We start from the raw sequence: 18,996 nt of genomic DNA, 5'->3' as shown, positions 1-18,996 counted from the left end.
TTAATCTTGTAAAGATTTCAGCTTCTCTAGTGTGAACATTTGCCACTTTTCCATCTCTCTGTCTCTGTCTCTAGTAATTTTGGGGGGTTTTGTTTTGCATTAAATACAAAAAGCTATTTGAAGACATCACCGAATTATTCTGTCAATTTATTTTGTACAAAGCAATTAATTAATTGAGAAAATAATCAGACATAATACCATTGGCATACTGTACTGTATAATGAACTGAGTTGGATGCTTAAGTCACACAGGTTTTTGATATATTCAGCTCTGTATACTTAAGTGAATGTATACATAGAGAGTGTGGGCCATGTGCAGTCTTTGAGAATGACATGTGTGAATAAATACAGTATAACTGTGTTTGGCATGTCTCTAATCTTGGCATTGAAGTCTCCCTGGGGATACATAGAGACTTCTTGGTATTATTTATAAAAACACTGAGAAAATGAGGCTACATATTTCTGCTGCTGAATGTTGCACAGCTGAGATGAGCTGCCAGACTCAACTGTCCTTAAGGTTATTTTTGGACTTTGTTGTCTGTATCTGTTTCATTTATTTTCCAGTTTCCAGTGTGTTGTTTGAATTGCACATCATCATCAGTAACTATGAGTTGGAGTTTGTGTAATAGTTTTAGTTCAGTTAGTTTTTTGTTGTTGTTGTCAAGTTGTTAGAGTTTTGTCAAGACCGGCCTTAACTTCCAGTGTATCCCCCCCCTCCCCCCCCCTTGAATCGAGGTCAGTATCAGATACTATTACTGTCAAACCTCTAGACCTTCTCACAGTTATATCTCAATACATGGAATAGCTCATCTTTTGGAGTGTAGGTAAGAAAAAACACACGCAAATGATGTTTTGTGTCTCCTTATGCCACTGTCTGACTTAATTACAGATCATACAAATTAATATTTCTTATTGTGCAAACAGGAAACAGATGAAAGAGTATCATGGTATGCAGTACTGAGGTTTGCCCTCATCCAGTGGGCAGATGGAGTCACATTGAATATGTACGTTTGTGTTAGATGTATATTATGAACTTATTGTATTGTATGCAGGAGAGTTTGACACATCAAACACTTAAACTATATTAAATTAAAAGTAAAAGTAAAATTGTGCTCCCCAAATGTTTTCTGCTTGATTTTACAGAAACAAGTCGACACTACATGTCACTCACAGTCATCCAGTGTATTTTTGTGCTACTACAAAATGAAACAAACAAACATCTATATTCACTCTTTACTGTCATTGCACTCCAGACAGGGCAGGTGTAACAGTCTCTGTGTAACATGGTTCTCAGCAGGGAGTGGTTATTTCCTGTTTACATACAAACTCAAAGCTTTTGAGTCCATGAGATGCAGCGTTTCTAATCAGAAGCTCTTTGGCACGACCCCACGCATCACAAGTCAAAGTCCTGCTTCCTCGGTCCTCCTCAATTCGTGACACCTCTGATTTTTCGCAGTGAAATCTCCTGTTTCCTCTGCTTCTGTCAGGGACCTAGGGCCTTGACATGAAACGGAACTTCCTCTTTTATTTCACACTTTAAGTGGAAAATAATTAGTTTTAGGTAATATGTATTTTTCAATAGAGATTAATTAATCTTTATATTTACTGTATATCTATATATAGCTTTAAATATATGTAAGGTTTCACTTATTTATTAATGTCTATAATAAGAATACTACACTATAACTTACTGCACGTTCCAGTTTTGGTTGTTTTCCATCAATAAATAAGTTGCATTCTGTATTTACATTACATAGATCTCTTTTCATTTGGAAATTTATAAAAATTTACAGTTTAGTTTTCAGCATCAGTGGAAACTCTGGATTTAGTGATTTGTGTGTAGCAAATTCTTTTGGATATTTACACGACTTTCTATGGAAACAGATTTTCTAGAGAACAGCGAATGTACTAGTCATGTGAGGAACAAAAGAATGAAACATTTTGTGTCCATTGCGTGAGAATAATCCAAAAATAGTGGTAAGAATTTGCAAATGTGCTAATAATTTGACTGTTGTGTTGTCGTCATTGGATTAGGCCACAATATTACAGCCAACATCATGTTGCCAGATCACGTGGAGCCGTCTACAGGTCGTCAGACTCTGGGATGTCGGCGGGCTCCAGGGTGACAGTGGGTAGGATCAGATGAGTGCCTTCAGATATCCATCCCTGGGCCGTCCTGTTGAAGGTGGGGCGTTTGATCCCCGGCTCCTGGAGCTCTGGGTAGCTGGGGGGGTTCAGGTCCACCTCTGGGAGTTTGAACGTGATTCCTCTGGGAGTTTTCTCAAAGCCGCCAAAAGGCGTGGCAACCCTGTAATTTAGATCAAGGTGTGAGTTCTACTGTCTCTTGGACTCTGGACTACTCCACCAAAATGTGTGTGTGTGTGTGTTTTTTTCTGTTTGTTTGTATCTACCCTCACCTATTGAAACACTTGTAGTCAGGAAGGTCTGGTCGTGGGTCTTGTTCAGGCATTCTCAGTTTGATGGTTTCAGCGAGGTCTGGGTCATTGAGGATCGCCTGCTCCCATGGAGAGTGATAGGACTTATGCATAGCTGTGATGTTTAACTTCTCTGCAGTCGCATCTAGAACAGAAACGAGCAGATACACCAGAAGAGAAATATCAGCATAAGATCATAAATTTGCACTAAAGTCGCAGCAGGATCATATGACAGCTTGATGTGCAGGTAAGGGTTAACACAGATCCTTTTCTTTAGCCAGTTTTTTTGGGGGGAGAGGCTGAGGATTTTAGAGTGGATAGGATTATGAATAGAGACTGTGCTTAGAGAACACTTAACACAGACAGACTGAGTTGTCCATCAGTACGATGTGAGGCCTTAAAATACCACATAGCTGAAGTGTGCACTCATCGTATAATGTGTCGATACGGGATGAAACCTACTGAAGCATTTTGGAATGAGCACAGGGCTCTGTTGGGTTTTCAGAAATAAAAATAAATGGAATTCTTTTCTATAATCATAGTTAGATACATGGAGGCATACACAAATTAACTACCATAAGATATTACCAGTTATTAGAATATTTTTGTGACAGTATAGTTTACACATTTTATTACTTTAAATAATAACAGATTGTCTTATACTTTTAAATCAGTTGTTTTACATGAAAATGTCCCACATTGTCAACACAAACAGCCGTACCTCCTCAGGAGCATTATTACCTGAAGCAGTGGTTTCTGCGTTGGCAGTATTTCCATGGCCGGGTGCGTCCACTTTAATTTCCACAGTGTGTGTATTCTCGGCTAAAATATCATTCTGGAAAACAGAATAAAGCAGAGCAGAACACACACTCAATTTGGCATGAAATATCAGTTGCGCAACTAAACAATCAAAGTTGGCTCGTGGTTGACTGCTCCTGTCTATCTTGTGCTCAGATACATATGCACGTCACATGCACACACACGCAGGCACTGATAACAAGGGAGCAGCTCCTCAGCAAAGTGCCTGAGCGGCCTCTCAGAGGGTTTGGCAGGAGGATGCAGAAGGCACGTGGCACATGTCTCTGTTATCATCCATGTGTTGTAACATTTTTTTTTCCAAGAGAATATTTCCTGATAAATTTGCTGAACGAGTAACACACAGGCAACTAAGATATTATACATTCAGTCATTCAAAAACATGAAAATGACAGAATAACCCACATGGGCTGACTTACATTGAGCAGTGTGTTCGCCTCATTTTGGATACTTTCAAATGTGTATTTGTCAGATCTTCTCTGGCGCATTTTAAAAAGCCGAGAACCTCTGTTGGAGAGCAACGATAACTCCTCCAACATTATGTCTTTAGGAGTGCAGAGCTTCTTTCCGAGATCCATGGTGTCCCCTGTCAGGCAACAGACATGAGAAAAACATATGATGTTGAGGATCGCATGATCAATGCCAGTGTACCAGTGTTGTTATATACATTACATACATTATAGTGTTGAGGTAACATTTTCAAATATTTAAACAATTATCATGTATCACTGAGTCAAGGTGAAAGGGATAACATAGAAAATGACACATTTTACCCATTCTGTTCAATATTATTAGATTATAATTAAATAACATTATATAATAGGATGAGGGGTCCCAAAAGACCCAGGTTTACAGCATGACATTTTATTTGGCCGTTTATTTAATCGTACATTTATTTGGCTGTACTCATTACAAAATTTTAAATTAAAAGTAAATCTATGATCCCTTGATTAAGGAAGGGGAAAAGTGGCTTTTGCACCTGGGCTATATTGGGTTAAACCCACCCTGGTTTTAAAGCTGGAAAGTACAGGATCGACAATATAAATATACACTTGATACTTGATTTGATTTGTCAGCTGAAGGGATTTAACGGAGCGTAGAAAAAAAGATGTCAAAGGTGTCGAAAACCTCAAAACTTTTCTTTTTGTCTGTCCTGTCATGGGAAATGAGTTATCATTGTAGTGGAGAATTAGTTTTGGATGCACACGATGCTCCCTCATCCACCAATAGTGACGGAATGTACCCCAGCTGTCACCAACCTTCACTTTATCCAAACAACTACACAGTTGGCCCCGCAATATCTCCCTCCCTCCCCTCTCCCACCCACCCAACCAGAAATAGACTTTTGAAAAGGACAACGACAAAGGATTAGTCACCATAGGTAGTACATCACCCCGTACGCTTATTTATGGCAAGGGCTGGAGAATAGCCCTGACATTTTGAACCCAGATCAGAATGGATATTCTCTGGCAGCAGTGTGTTTGTCCGCTGAGCCTCAGCTCTAACATCATACCATTGGTACCATGGACCTCTCGGCAAATAGCTGCTGCACACTTCTTCCTCTCTCCAGTTGGCATTGTACAGAATTGTGACATTGAGGCTTTGGCAAGGTTGGCAGAATTCAGGAGGACTGGAAACACATACAGGACACAGGATGTATAGTTGTTCTGCCCAAGTCATAAAGAGGGAGTTTTACTCCTAATAAGGTGATCCCATAGAACATCAGTGCAGTGTTAGAGTTAGCAAAACACAGAGTCTGGTGTTTGTTGAGTGCAGCTGTAAGGTTGTTGTTTATTAGATGTCAGAGAAAAAACCTTGAATCTATAACTCTGTGTTATTAGTTTTATGAAATGATGAGTAGAACAGATGGTCAGGGTAACGACAGGATGAAACACAGAGCGACTCCTGCTTTCATTAGACATATATTCTTCTCTGTTACATAACACACTGGTACTATGCATATCTTTTTTAAGTTTATAAAGCCTCTCATTTGCATTCCCATATACTGTATATTAGAATTTGAAGATGGCTTGTGAGGTGCCCAGCGGTTTAAATCTGCCATATCAGTTTTTGCCGTGTTGTAATAATCTCTGTAGAGGTTACATTTAACAGATTACAATGTGTTGCATAATCCCAAAGACCCATTGTACTTGCAATGGTACCACGCACGTAATTCTTAAATCTGGCCTCATCTTTTGGACCAAAGTTTGGAGTATGTGAGCTAACGTTAGTGGCATCCCTTGTTAATGTTGTCACAAGATAAATTACCTGTGTAAAGGTCAAGGGGGGAATATCATGTACTACATTTGTATCGTTTGTATATTTAAATGCACACAGCAAATGTTCAACAATACAAAAAAAGACAAAAAAGTGCAGGGAGACTTTATCCAAAATAACTTTAGATTTACTAAAGATTCCAGTGGTTGTATAAATTTAGTGTTTGTTTTTTTCTCAAATGTAAAACATGATACCAGACAGTAAAATGTATAAATATACATCTTTTAAAAAATCTAAAATTTTCAATAGCTCAGTTTAACCTGCATTTTGAATTTACAGCTATGAGATTTTTTTTAATGAATCCCATGCAAAATAGACCACGTGCAAAATTTGTCAGTCAGACAAAATATGTATAATTAATCACTAATCCATAAGATCGTACAAAAATGATTCCTATTATTTCGATGAAATAAAAAAAAGTGTTAGTTCGATGCAGCCACATTTCTTCTATCACAATATAGTGACATTCTTGAATGCTTTAACGTACACAGACAACAGAATCACAATACACCACATATTCACACAATAGACCCTGATGAGGGTTGTCCGTACCTGTGATGGTGTCCCTAGCGTGCAACCTGTTTCCTTGAAGGGGGAGACACGGAGACTCAGGGGTCAACTACAGAAGGTAGTTTGATCTTCCCTGATCTTCACACTCACGGGCACTAAAGCCAGACTGTGAGTGTGTCTCTGTGTCTGTTGTGAATGGAATGCAGCTTACATCAATAGGCTAAATTTAACCTGCCAAACACTCATAACCACTCTCAAACACCATGGGGCAAGGATAGCTACCGGGGGGAGAGGGGAGGATGGTCAACACACACATGCCCACTGATGTTCTTTAGGCAGCTACTTCCCTCCAGACACACTTCTTTCCTTGGTTTGAATCCTCAAAGTCAACACTTCTTTGTGGGTTGATGTAACCTCTGCGACGTCGGGGCGGTCGTCAAGACAGCTGCACTCTCCTAAAACTGAGTTGTGTTGCTGTCATCATGTGCAATTATGTGACTTTGGATAATGAAATACAAATCACTGGAGGGGGTTAAATTCAGATGAAACGTGAGCTAAGTTCATGGTGTGACCTTATTTTAATCTTTACTTAACACATGACCAGAAAATGGATCACAAACATTTTCATCTACACTAACGTGATGCTGAAAATTGTGGATCAGATCTAACACCAAAAACAACACTATAAAGACGTGAAAGCATTTTTGTGTCTTTCAATTTTTCAGCTTGTGTTTAAAAAGTGCAAAAAATATAACATTTTACTAAAGAAAACCATCAAACACAGTTTGGCAAAACCCTGATTATATATTTCTAGATTCTACTTTAGAAATGTCTATATTGTTAAAACCCTCACACCCAAAGACAGAACCTGAGGTTCGGTTTACACTTTAAAAGCACACAGTGTAGGACCAAAGGTAGAATACTCCATCAATGTACGCATGCAACATTTATTCCTCTTAACCTAAAAAATATTAAGCATTTATCCATTTTTAAATCTCATGTTTCAACCATCAGTTTGCGTAAAGATCACTGTTAGGATTCAAACATGTTGTTGCTTTCCTGTTTCTCAACATTTTAACTTACAAAAAAAAGTAGTATGTTTACACTTGGCTGTCACTGGAAAGTGCTACAGATTAAATTGTTCACTCCTTTAGTATGTTTCCACTGCAATAGCAATGCAGATACAAATCATTAGAACAAAATCAGTCTGTAACATCTGTAATCATCATCACTGAATGAAATATACAGATGTGAAATCATGAAAAGTGATAACAAAGGCCCAGTGAGGTAAATGAATGATAAAGTCACATTAGAGTTTTTCTTAAGTGCCTTATTTCATACCAAATATCTATAACCAATAATTACCAACACCGTCACACAACACAACTCCACTGGAAAAAAAAGTAACACCAACTTTCTCTCAGCTACACCTTAACTTGAACTTGCATAACACATGCTTCATCTCATTAAAACATGACTGCGGTGGTCCACCTTTGGTCCACCAAAGTTATTCTCAATGATCACTGCACAAAATCTCCCATCAATGCTCATCAGGATAATATCTCATCAGCAACACAACACAGAAGCTACAGTGAGTTGTTGTGCTCTTCAAATCAAGTGATCACTCCAAAAAAAACAACATTGATCACAAAATTGATAAAGCGTCTAAAATAAGCAAACAACAACCTATTTTTTTTCATCATCACACATCAAACTTAATCCATCTCTCTGGGCCAATTGTTGTTTTCTACTGTATATTGCTTAACCTATTAATTTGTTTATACTTGTGTTCATCGACATGTGTATTTCTCTTCCCTTTCATCTTAACTCCTGTAGACTGCACCATAGAGGGAAGAGCACTTTGTTGGACTGGGGATGGATGTCATGTATGCAAGAGGGGATACTCCAGGCCTTAGAGGCTGTGCAGGTCTGAATGGGGGCCCATAGAAGGCTGGTTTCGGTTTCTCAGGTGAAAATGTCCTGCTCAGAGATGGAGCCTGGAAAGCAGGTGCTGCATGGTAATGACTCTTGCTGACAGCTGGAGGATCAAGAGACACCCTGCGCTTCCATTCGTCTGGCGGCTCTGGCAGAGATCTGCGTTGCCCTGCAGCGTTGACATTAGAGGCAACAGATGACGGGAGGCCCTGAAACACAAACGCCTCATCCACTGAACCAAGGGGGCTTTTGGATGCCGCCTCCCATGGAGACAGTGGCTTGTAGACGTTTTCTTGAAAGGATGTTTGCCTCTGTGCTGGTTGAAAAGATGTCTGGGGTCCAGGTGTGCTCACGGGTGACATAAGGCCAGCTGAAGGCATCGAATTCAGTCGTCTGGGCAGGCTCAGAGAGCGGCTTCGACCAAAACCCTGAAAGAAAACACACATCAGCTGACTGGTGGGACAGCAGTGCTGCAGACTTTGCTGCCACCCTCTGGCTCTGCAGCTAATAATTTTTCATATTTTACTTGAAGTTATATAATGCACTGTAGTCAACAAAGGAGTGGTCATTGCTCTAGTTGGACTGACCTTTTCATTTATACTGAACATGGTCTTTGGAGTGAAACGATCATGTTTTGTTGCTAATTTTTTAACATTCGCATTTTTTGTCAGTGTATCAAAAAACACTGCCATGCGGGGCTGGGTTGGGTTTTCCCAGAAATCACACAAAAATCTTTTTGTGATACAAATGTCTGGAAAGACACCTCCATTCAACATTTGTTACTAAATAAATACTAAAAATAAGAGAAAAGTATTTCAGAACTTACCTGGTGTTGGTCCCAGCAACTCAAAATACAGTACAGTAACAGTGTTACTACATGAAACACATTTAAAAGATGATGTAAATTTGCTTGGAACTTTTTCTCAGTCAGCTTGTCTTTGTTTTCTCTTCTTGAGAGGATATTCACTCTAAAAGAGTATATTTTGTCAGTTTAAAATATTGCCATACTAAATTGCCATTATTAGTCACAACTTGGAGTAAATATTGGCATATCTGATTGATTCATCTCCATAAATGTTGTGATGTCCTTGCAAAATTTAGTGTTGTTGGTATTTCTCAGGCAAGCAGAGAAACCTCCTGAAAAACAAATGTGCTAAAATATTTGTCATTGCGTCTTGGTTGTTGTGCTTGTGTGTACTTGAGCAGAATCTGGTCTGTACTGTAATTGACACAAAAAAATACAAGTACTGTGTCAATAGCAAAATGTAAACTCTAGTTCATAGTGGATTTCTGATTTTGCTAGCAACGACTTTAGTTCCAAACATTTTACATTTAGGGCTAAAGGTAGACTGATAGAAATGCTGTGAAAACAATCACAATGTATATTTTCACAGTATGTCCCTCTGTCCAAACATACGTCATTTAGTGACAGTGTTAACTTTCAGCAGTTTATCATAATATGTCAATACAAGCTATACTTTATTGAAAACAATCAGTGATGCAGTGGATCTTGCTTAACTTGCGGTAAAAATAAGTGTGAAAGTGTGAGGCAGTAAGAAAGGCACAGAAGGATATGTGGGTGAAAGAAAATGAAGTGACAGCAGCTCAGGAAGACATAGTCAAAGCTCATGACACAGGAAGTACACAGGTAGGAGGAAAGAGAAATTTAATGGCATGACAGTGTTGTGTGATGACAAGAAGTGCAATAAAGAGTGATATGTCAGAAAGACAGACAAACAAGACTTTCGTTTTGAGTCGCTATCAATAATGTGAGTCAGTAACACCCAACTCAAACCTCTGTGGTATTCTGCTCATGTTTTACATCGAGGATGAGGATACAGAATGACTGATGACTTTAGAGACAGTTCAATAGCTGGCCATAACTGATGATTGCAGAAAACACATCCACATAAAAAACATTTTAAGTCATCAGGGTAAATGATCACAACTAACATTGATGCTTTTAGCTGTTGTGATGTCATCAAAGTTTGGAATGAGACTGAAGGAATTTCATCCAAAAAAAGAAGTGCATACAATTTCTCCCCAAACACACTAAATTATTCAAAAATATTACGTAAATGTAATTCTGAATTTGAGTTACTGCTATCCCAGATGACAGAATTATGAAACCTAAATATTTCAGACAAATTTTGGACAACTAAATAGATATTTGTGTGTGTACTTTTGGGGTTAGTGGTGATTACAGTATCAGTATCTTATTGGTTACAAAAAAACAAAAAACAAAATTATAACTAAAGAAACTCAAACAAGAGACCTTAGTTGAACAAGGCTCTCTCTGCAAATATTGCACATAATAGCACTTCCTGAGAATCATTCAACATGATTTTGTCTCATATTTCCTTTTGAAAGCACCTTCCAACTTTTAGGAAGATGATGTGATATGCTACGTCATGTAGGTTTTTGTTTCAGTTTGTTCTCCATTACAATTTTAAAGTAGGTTTACAGTACATTGAATTGCCCCTTTCATGTGTTCTGTACATTATCAGCTACATATAGCTGCACACTGCAACTGATTTTTTAGGTGGCCTATATTTAGACAGTGCAAAGGTGTACATTTCCAGTTAAGTAAGACATTTCAGATGCTAGCAAGTTGGCAGACATAATTGTGTTCTATCGTCTCAGTGTTGACAACTCCGAAGCCTGACCATATACAGTATTAGGACAAATGAAGCATAGCAACAGGCTTCCACTGTTTGCCTGACACTCCTGGCTTCTTAGCAGAGAATTTTGGCCGAGGAGCCATTTGACGTGCACCTCTAGCAATAAGAGACGCAGGAGAAAAAGCTGCAGCTATGCTTTCACTAGTAGATGAATGCTGGGAGGACCTGCTTGTGGGTCGGGCGCTTGGTGCTTGCTTGCTGGTTATGTGATGGGCTGCAGGTGTGACAGTGTGCTTGTCATCCAAGCGCTTGTCAGTTGCAAGAGGCTCAGCTGATCTTGTGTTTTCGTGGGCAGAATAATTTGGGGGACTTACCATTCCTGGAGACTTAGCAGGGGCTTCTGCCTTGCCCTGAACAGCATGCTCAGAGGTGTTGTAAGGAGTATGATAAGAGGCAGACCTATGCTTAAGGTTTTTGGTAACCTCAAACTTGGACACCGTAGTTGGTTTGGGGCTGGGGCTTTTGGCCTCAGGGACTGCATCATACTTGAACAGCGATGAGTCCAAATGATAAGGCTGATGTTTCATAATATCTAAGGCATTTAGGTGCTTTGGGGGTGCTTTAGGTTTTTCTTTGGTCTTAGGCTTGATTTTGGGGCTTGTAGAAGGGGCCTGCTTGGTTGCAGACGGAGGGTAGAAAGGAGCCAGAAGGGGATTGTATGATAAAGGTGGGGGGGCACGGACATTGGAAGAATACCTCCAGGAGTTAGGGAGGGACGCAGTTGGGGATGGAGATCTTGTTTTGTTAACTTGCACTGATTCAGAATCAACAACAAACTTCTCCATACGGGACTGTCTCCTGGCAAACAACTCTGCACCTTTTCCTGCCATAGTTGAACCATCACCAGCCCGATTAATACCTCTGTCAGAGACTCTGCCCTTTGGAGAAGCCTGCCTTGCTTTTGATGCGTGGGTGTATGACTTCTCTGCTTGTGGTGGGCAAGAGACAACTGAGTTCTCAGCTGACTTATTCCTTGAGGGTGAGGGTGGGTGATGTGGGCTGTAAGTAGGACTGTGGGCCTGCATACTCACTGGGGATCGTGGCGCCTGTTGATTCCAGCTATTTGTGGTTGGCTGAAGATGAAGCTGAGAAGAGGAGTTGATCGGAGCCCAGGCATTGACAGGTGTTTGAAGTGCTGCTTGGGTTTGATCTGGTGCCCACTGGTTGGCCATCTGCTGAGACTGAGCCCAATCTTGCTGTTGTAAGTAATGCTGACTATGAGGCCCCCCTGAACTGTGGGAGGGTTGTGACACTGGGCTTCTTGGTGGAGGATATGGCTCACCAGAGGGACCTCTCCCCATCCAAGGTGGACAGGATGGATTGATCGTAGGTTTTGGGGCAACTGGAGGTGGATTTTTGAGCTTCATTGTTCTGGGTTGCATAAAGTTGCAAGCTTCTGCACCAAGACTAAAACAGTCTTCCTCTGACTCAATGTAGGACCTCCTGTCCCCTTTGCTTTGATGGTGAAGATTTGATCCTTGTGCTGGCTGTTTAACGGGGGCTTTTCTTTTTGACTCTGGTAGGATTCCAGTCTTGATCGCTGGAACAGATATTCGCTCATCTCTTGAGGCTATAATGTCTCCGGTTGGCGACCAAACTTGTGGGTTGGTGTTAATGGGCACAGGTACTATGAATCTTGGTTCGTTCCTCTTTGTCACTGGAACAACTCCACCGGGCATGACAGCATGACCAGTTGTGCCATCTTGAAATCCTAGGAAGGGCTTCGCAGTTCTGTTTGGCACCAGGGGTCTTGACGCGTTATCCAGGTGGTTCATCTGTTGAATATTTTCTTGGTATTCTACATGCTGCCTGTGACTTGCATCCATGTAGTTGACCTGATCAGCATGCATGTACATTTGCTTAGAGTCATAAATATTTGGTGCTTCTGTACATTCAGGTTCTGTTAACTCCCCCACAGGTAATCCTTTACTCATCAGGTCTTCTCGCTCTGCCGCAATTTCATCCATTCGTTTGCGGCGTTGGGCAAACATCAAAACTCCCTTCCCTTTTGTCTCTGGTAGCGCCTCCATTTCTCGAACACTTCCCCAATTCAGACTTAAATTATGCTGTTGGTGATAAACAGAAAACTCCTCCTCTAACTCAGAATCACTTGTTGCCACAAAGTTATACCCAGCTGATCTGACTTCTTCAGTTTCCTCCTCTATTTGGTCTTCGCTGTCACCAGTCCCGTAACTCACAAGCGTATACTTCTTCACCCTTTGGCGACGTTTCTTAAACAGCAAGGCGCCCTTATTTTGAGGATTGGGTGCATCAGTCAGGAGCTGAGCAATTCGTTTACATTTAGACTTGGTTTCCTTAACATGCCTTTCTGATTGGCTCTCGTTGTGGCTGAGCCCTGAGACACAGGAAAAGAGGGAGAGAGAGAGAGAAAGAGAGAGAGAGTGAAGGGAGGGGCATTAGGAAAATGAAAACATGCAACTCTTAAAATAAACTGTGAACGCACATTACTTTATATTTGTGTTTTATCAGTGAGTTAGAAGTATTGAAATTATAAGTGCTCACTAAAATAAATAAACTACAGAAAACATTAGCCTTGATATTATGTGATCTCAGTTCGAAAGGTGCATCAATACGTAGTAACATGTTGGCTGAGCATTATCATTATTATTATTATTATTATTATTATGTGAAGTAAGCACACTCATGTTGAGTGAGACAAATTTTAAAGTTGCCCCTGCTGAAGCAAGCACACTAATAAAAGCATCATATTTACTTACAGCTAACTTAGGGGGGTCCATGAGGCAAGAAAAGTGAGGAGCTCACTTTCCATTGCAGTCCAGTCTTACGATTGGAAAAGGGATCGGGTGACAGGCCAGGGTGACACATGCTAGTGTCTGTCAAATTTGTTTCTGCCACTCTCATCATATGGTCATATTTTATTCTTATCCTGCTCTGACTGTTAAAGCCATGGGAATTCTCCCTGTAACTCCACCTCAAATAGACCCCAGCATGAAAATAACCAGCACCCACAATGCTTTGCACAAGTTATTTATCGTTTAAATTAAGTGTTTTGCCTTACGTATCAATGATAATGATTGCCAGCAGAAAATATAACTTTAGACTTAAAGTTAATCTTTGGCTCAGGCTGCATTTAAACCACACACAGAATATCATATGCTAATGAACCATACATTGTTTCAATTAAAAAATAAAATCATGGTGAGTTAAACAGTTTGCATTACTAACTCCTAACTACATGTGTATGTGCACTGAAATATTTATATATAAAGGAGAAAAGAAGATAGACACTTACGTGTGTGCCTTGCCCTGTGCCGGTCAGGTCTGCACAGATCTGTGTCAGACCCCGAGTTCCACTTCTCTGCCTGCTCAGCACCCTCGTCTGGAATTTCAAAGAAGACAGAAGCAGGAGGTGCTTCACCACTCCCTCCTTCCTCTGAAGATTCAACCCTCCTGTTCCCAGTCCCTGAGTCCTGCCTATTACTTGCTCCCAGTGGCTCTTCTGTGGTCAGGGTCAAGGCCAGGGTCATGTCAGCAGCACAGCCAAGAGAGGAGGAAGATGACGGGGAATGCAGTCGTGATATCTGGCCAGCGGGAGGCCTAGAGTCAGGGCGCTCTGGGAGTGGGGACAATGATACTGAGGCTTGGATATGAGGAGACTCTGTAACCGACTCTCTTGATTCACTAAGGTACATGTCATCCTCTTCTTGGTATGAGACATCCTCTTCACTTCCACTTAGTTCAGGCGGGGACTGCTGCTCACCTGCAGACTCCCAGGCCTGTGACTGAAGGCGTTCTGGGGACTGAGGATTAGACGTGGGGATATGATGAGGCTGTGGGTCTAAAGGGTACTCATCACTGATATCATCCTCATTGTAGGACTCTGCCAAAGACTCAGAGGCACAGAGTTCCTGGGAACCATCTGAACCTGACCAAGGAGCCAAGTTATCATTGTTGTCTGGATCTTCAGCTTCTGGTTCCATTTTTAATGCTGTTTCACAAGGTCCTGGGTGGCACCACTGATACCTTCATTAAAACAAAGACAAACAACTTCAGGCTGAGCAGCCTTTCACTTTGTGATATAATCAGATACTTTAACAGACTTTTAATATTACATGTTAGCAACATAAATTCAAAACACCACTGAAAGGAAGTGTTTACTGGTCAGATCATGAGATTTCAGCATTAGTGCACTTTGTAATATTTGTGGCTACTATGCAGTTCTCATCATTATTCCTATCCCCAATAGGAAGTGCAGCTTTACTTTGGCAGCTCCATCAGTGCTGCCATCGCTCTAAATGGAATGGTATGTAATATCAAGGGGGAAGCAGCATTCACATCCAGGAGTATAAGCAAAACAATTGGGTGGCTGTTTTCCGAAGTACTGTTTATACAGCGGGGTTTCTCTCTCTGTGTATCTATCACTGCAGAAAAATATCAGCACTGAAATGGATGTCAGCATTTCCATTTAAGAACTAAATTTCAGGGATTATTTATTTTACACATAGTAGAAATACTGGGCTACCTTCTGGCTCAGTTTAAGCAAGTGTTTGTTTTGTTACCAAAGTTAAGTTGTATCAACAGTTAATCTATCAAAAGAAAAAAAAATGTCTACTGCATTATTCACTTCTTACAAGCTACCTATTCAATCTAATCTCCTTCTATCAAAAATGATCTGTTTCCCAATGAAATACTGTTGTTGAACTTTTTCCAAGTTTAGGTCAAAGCTGGCACTGAATGCTGTTTTCAGTTTAATAAATGAATATAAGCAGAAAACATAACCTTCATGAGCTGGTAAAAACTGTGAAAATCAGAGTCAGCTGTCTATTGGAAATTGTTCATATTCGCACCCACACAATGTCAATCTATAAACTAACTCGGTAACTCTGTAAGTTCAGCAGTTGTTCTACAGTTTGGAAAATAGCAGGGAATCCCAAACCAGAGTGCAAGCCTTTAACACTAAAACTCAGCACCTCCCAACATCCACCAGAGGGTGGTGCCATAAGTCATAGAATTAAACCAACAGTGCCATCAGCAAAAAGACACGGAGCTTGTTCTGGGTGTGCTGATCATACAAGTCGCAAAACAAGTTGTGGGACATACACTGTTGATTCTTAATATAAATATCACAGCCAAACTAAACCTCATGGACTGTACAGTTTAACACTTACTCTACACCCCAAAAACTTATTGACAGATAGGCTACTGTCATCCTCAGACTCCACAACTGGTGGAAACAATTGATATTAATGCAACAAAAACGGTTACAACTCACATCACAACGATCACAACTGAATTCTTACATCCACATTTTACTAAATTAGTACAGAGTAGACCTTTATCTGTCCTGCACAGGAAGAGGTCTGACTGGTCCCAAATTGCAAAACAACCGGGCCAATACAATTATCCCAAACACCCAAAGTCATTAAGAACTGTTTTCACTTGCAACAGATTGTCTGGCCTCCTCAGAGCTCCTGTCAATATCATGGAGTCAGTCTGGGACTCCATGAGGAAGACTCTGAGACAGCTTAAAGGTAGGGTTGGAGATTTTATTCTGCAACCAAGTGATTTAATGCTTTTTCACAAAAATGAAAAATGTCAGTCAGTGGAACGAAGCCAGGAAAATCACCATCCAATCATGTTGAACGTGACATTGTCAATGATTGGATCTTGATGTGTCAGTCAAGCTGTGTTTCTGTCTCTCCCTCCCTCCTCTGCACTTATACGCTCCTCCTGCACTAATTGACCCTTCGCCAACTCCTCCCACAAACGGCTATTGTCCAATCCTACGTTAGCAACCGTAACTATAGGCCTGGCAAGCTTTCGGCAGTGAGTCATTACGTTTGCTTTTGTGGACACATTTTGAGACTAGGACGAAAAACATTTGTTTGTAGAGAAGGATGTTGTTGTTGTTGTTGCTGCTGCTGCTGCTGCTGCTGCTGCTACTACGCCGGCGGCAGCAGCAATATAGAGATGTTCAGATACGAGCAGACTTTTTTTTCGACTTGAGCAAGTGTAAATATGGGGATAACCATATGTTCACCTCCGAAATGACAGCTGTACTTTTACGGCTTTTACGGCTTTTAGGCGAGGGATCCTCCAGGCAGGGACTGCTTTCACTGACTGATACAGCGGTGGGAGAAAAAAAAACAGCAGCGAAAGCTGTATGTGGTTCACAATCGCCCAAAAACTTGCAGTTTGATGACCTAAGTCTTCGTGGGTTGATAGACGGTAAAATTACCAGCCCTTACTGCTGCTCTGTACATTGTCCAGTCGTGTCGTTGAACAGATGTTTTATCCTCCTGCGCGAGTCACGTCACTGAAAACTATGAATGGTCTTTGTGACTTCTTCTCTCTATTATCTCAGAACAGTTAAGCCAGAAATTTGCTGATATTTCCTTTGAAATCGATACCAAATATTGCCAGGAGCATGGCTGGGAGTGAAAGCTTGCCCGGCGTAGCAACAGTAACCAAGGGGGCGGGGCTTACGCGAAGGGTCAATTGCGTGCGCAATCAGAGACAAAGCATGACCACACTGCTGTCTGGTTGGTGGCAACGTAGCTCTAAACTGGATGCTGGATGGTTAATTATGATCTCAGGTGAATGAGCCATGAGAAAAAGCTGGAGGAAAGTTAGCGATTCTGTGCAGTGTCGGGCCACGAAGGCGATACTTTGCGGCACGACCCAGTGTAATCCAAATGTGAGCTACGCGGCTTTCCGCAGTACCGTCGCATGTAGCAAGGCTTCACCGTGATGTGAACCCAGCCTGTGCTCTGTGGCTTCAGAGAGAAGTCTGAGGATCTCCAACCCTACTGTACCTTTAAATCTTCAGAAGGTCTGTGACAAGTTCTTCAAGATACTTGAAACAACCCACCTGCCAATACCTTGGAAATGCATACCATACAGGCGGCCACATTATAGATCGATTTGATTGAGCTACCCATCCATTATTCATTTACTGTTGTTTCCACACACCAAACTGCTCCTGGTGGTTTTTGAGACCGAACTTGAGTCCTCTTTTTTTGGAGAAACTTTATTCTTATACAGTGGCAAGAAAAAGTATGAACCTTTTGGAATTTCCTAGTTTTCTGCATTAATTGATTTGCTTTTCATTGCAGGCCTGAAGTTTGCCACTCCACAACACTAATGGGAAAATATTTTGTGGACTGATGAAACTAAGATTTAATTTTTTTTTCTTTGTACACGTGGTGTAAAAATGGCACTGCATACCAGCATGTAAACATCATCTCAAAGGTGAAGTACGGTGGAGGACCTGGACAGGGTCTGGACAGCTTGCCATCATCAAGGGCAAAATGACTTCCAGAGATTGTCCAGGCTTCCTAGTTCCTACAGAATAATGTCAGGGTGGCTGCCCACCAGCTGAAGCTCAGTAGAAGTTACGTGATGCAGCAGGACAATGACCTAGAGTAGCTAGCCACCTTTCGGAGTGGGCCAGTCAGAGCCCAGACCTGAATCCAATACAGATGCTGTGGAATGACCTCAAGAGAGCCATTCACACCAGACATCTTACTGTAAGAACATGGCTGAGCTGAAGCAGTTCTGTAAGGATGAATGGTCCAAAATCCGTCCTGAGTGTTGTGCAGATCTGATCTGCAACTACAGGAAATGTTTGGTTGAGGTTATTGCTGCCAAAGGAGGTTCAACCAGTTATTAAATCCAAGGGTCCACTTACTTTTTCCACCTGCACTATGAATGTTTTATGGATATGTTCAATAAAGACATTAAATATTATAATTGTTTGTGTGGTATTAGGTTAAGCACATTGTGTTTGTTTATACTTGGGACTTAGATGTAGATTGGATCACATTAAATGGCCAATTAATGCAGAAAAATAAGAAATTCACATACTTTTTCTTGCCACTGTACATGATCAAAATCTGGGGATCTCATAGTCACTGCTATGTATCATTGCACATACAGTGCACACACATTTTTTTAAACACATTACTGGACTGAATGTTGTAATGTTGTTGGAGCATCAGATAAATAGCTTTAAACTGCATAGAGACCTTGATGAAACAGTAACTCCAGGATTATAGGAATCACAGTCTCTTGGACACTTTGTCCCATGCCCATGCTTCTCTTCACACTTGGTTCCACTTCATTTTAACACTTCACCATCATCAAACCTTGCTTTAGTGCTGCAGGATTTCTGTTTCCTAGTATGGCAGTAACTGCACTATGTTGACTTATTGCCATGGAAACAGAGAGTCAGCATCCTTGACAAATGGGTGAACTCTTGGTCTGGGGCATGACCCCTGTGAGGACTGAGCTCTTGCGGATTAGATGTTTCCATGTTATTACATAATTAGACTGTGACCCCAACCACTAATGAGAAACGTG

General features: G+C 40.9%; 2 protein-coding genes across 3 annotated transcripts; both read right to left on the bottom strand.

Annotated features, from left to right (window-relative positions):
- Positions 1-1,267: 1,267 nt before the first annotated feature.
- Positions 1,268-6,213, bottom strand: myoz2b (myozenin 2b). Of its 2 annotated transcripts, XM_083974507.1 has the most exons (6): positions 6,080-6,213; positions 4,764-4,880; positions 3,670-3,836; positions 3,176-3,269; positions 2,417-2,579; positions 1,268-2,307 (listed from the first exon to the last, which is right to left on the bottom strand). In XM_083974507.1, the coding sequence occupies exons 2-6, from the start codon at positions 4,843-4,845 to the stop codon at positions 2,082-2,084; spliced, it is 732 nt and encodes a 243-aa protein (XP_083830633.1). In that variant the 5' UTR covers positions 4,846-4,880; positions 6,080-6,213; the 3' UTR covers positions 1,268-2,081. The 2 variants fall into 2 exon arrangements, with proteins under 2 accessions (XP_083830633.1, XP_083830634.1); XM_083974508.1 differs by lacking the exon at positions 4,764-4,880.
- A 3,413-nt stretch (positions 6,214-9,626) lies between these two features.
- Positions 9,627-14,630, bottom strand: synpo2b (synaptopodin 2b). Its single transcript, XM_083976779.1, has 2 exons — positions 13,928-14,630; positions 9,627-13,009 (listed from the first exon to the last, which is right to left on the bottom strand). The coding sequence occupies exons 1-2, from the start codon at positions 14,613-14,615 to the stop codon at positions 10,650-10,652; spliced, it is 3,048 nt and encodes a 1,015-aa protein (XP_083832905.1). The 5' UTR covers positions 14,616-14,630; the 3' UTR covers positions 9,627-10,649.
- Positions 14,631-18,996: the final 4,366 nt, after the last annotated feature.

The sequence above is a fragment of the Trachurus trachurus genome (genome assembly GCF_905171665.1).
Source record: "Trachurus trachurus genome assembly, chromosome: 1".
Taxonomy (NCBI): Eukaryota; Metazoa; Chordata; class Actinopteri; order Carangiformes; family Carangidae; genus Trachurus; species Trachurus trachurus.
The sequence above is the reverse complement of the archived record's forward strand: the minus strand, read 5'-3'. Positions and strand labels throughout refer to the sequence as shown.

Coding starts and splice junctions, on each gene's coding strand:
- myoz2b (XM_083974507.1), bottom strand. CDS start 4,845: ATGTCACAATTCTGTACAATGCCAACTGGAGAGAGGAAGAAGTGTGCA. Junction 3,837..4,763: donor AGAGGTCCATGGTACCAATG/GTATGATGTTAG, acceptor GTTGCCTGACAG/GGGACACCATGGATCTCGGA. Junction 3,270..3,669: donor AGGCGAACACACTGCTCAAT/GTAAGTCAGCCC, acceptor TCTGTTTTCCAG/AATGATATTTTAGCCGAGAA.
- synpo2b (XM_083976779.1), bottom strand. CDS start 14,615: ATGGAACCAGAAGCTGAAGATCCAGACAACAATGATAACTTGGCTCCT. Junction 13,010..13,927: donor GCACAGGGCAAGGCACACAC/GTAAGTGTCTAT, acceptor CCTGTGTCTCAG/GGCTCAGCCACAACGAGAGC.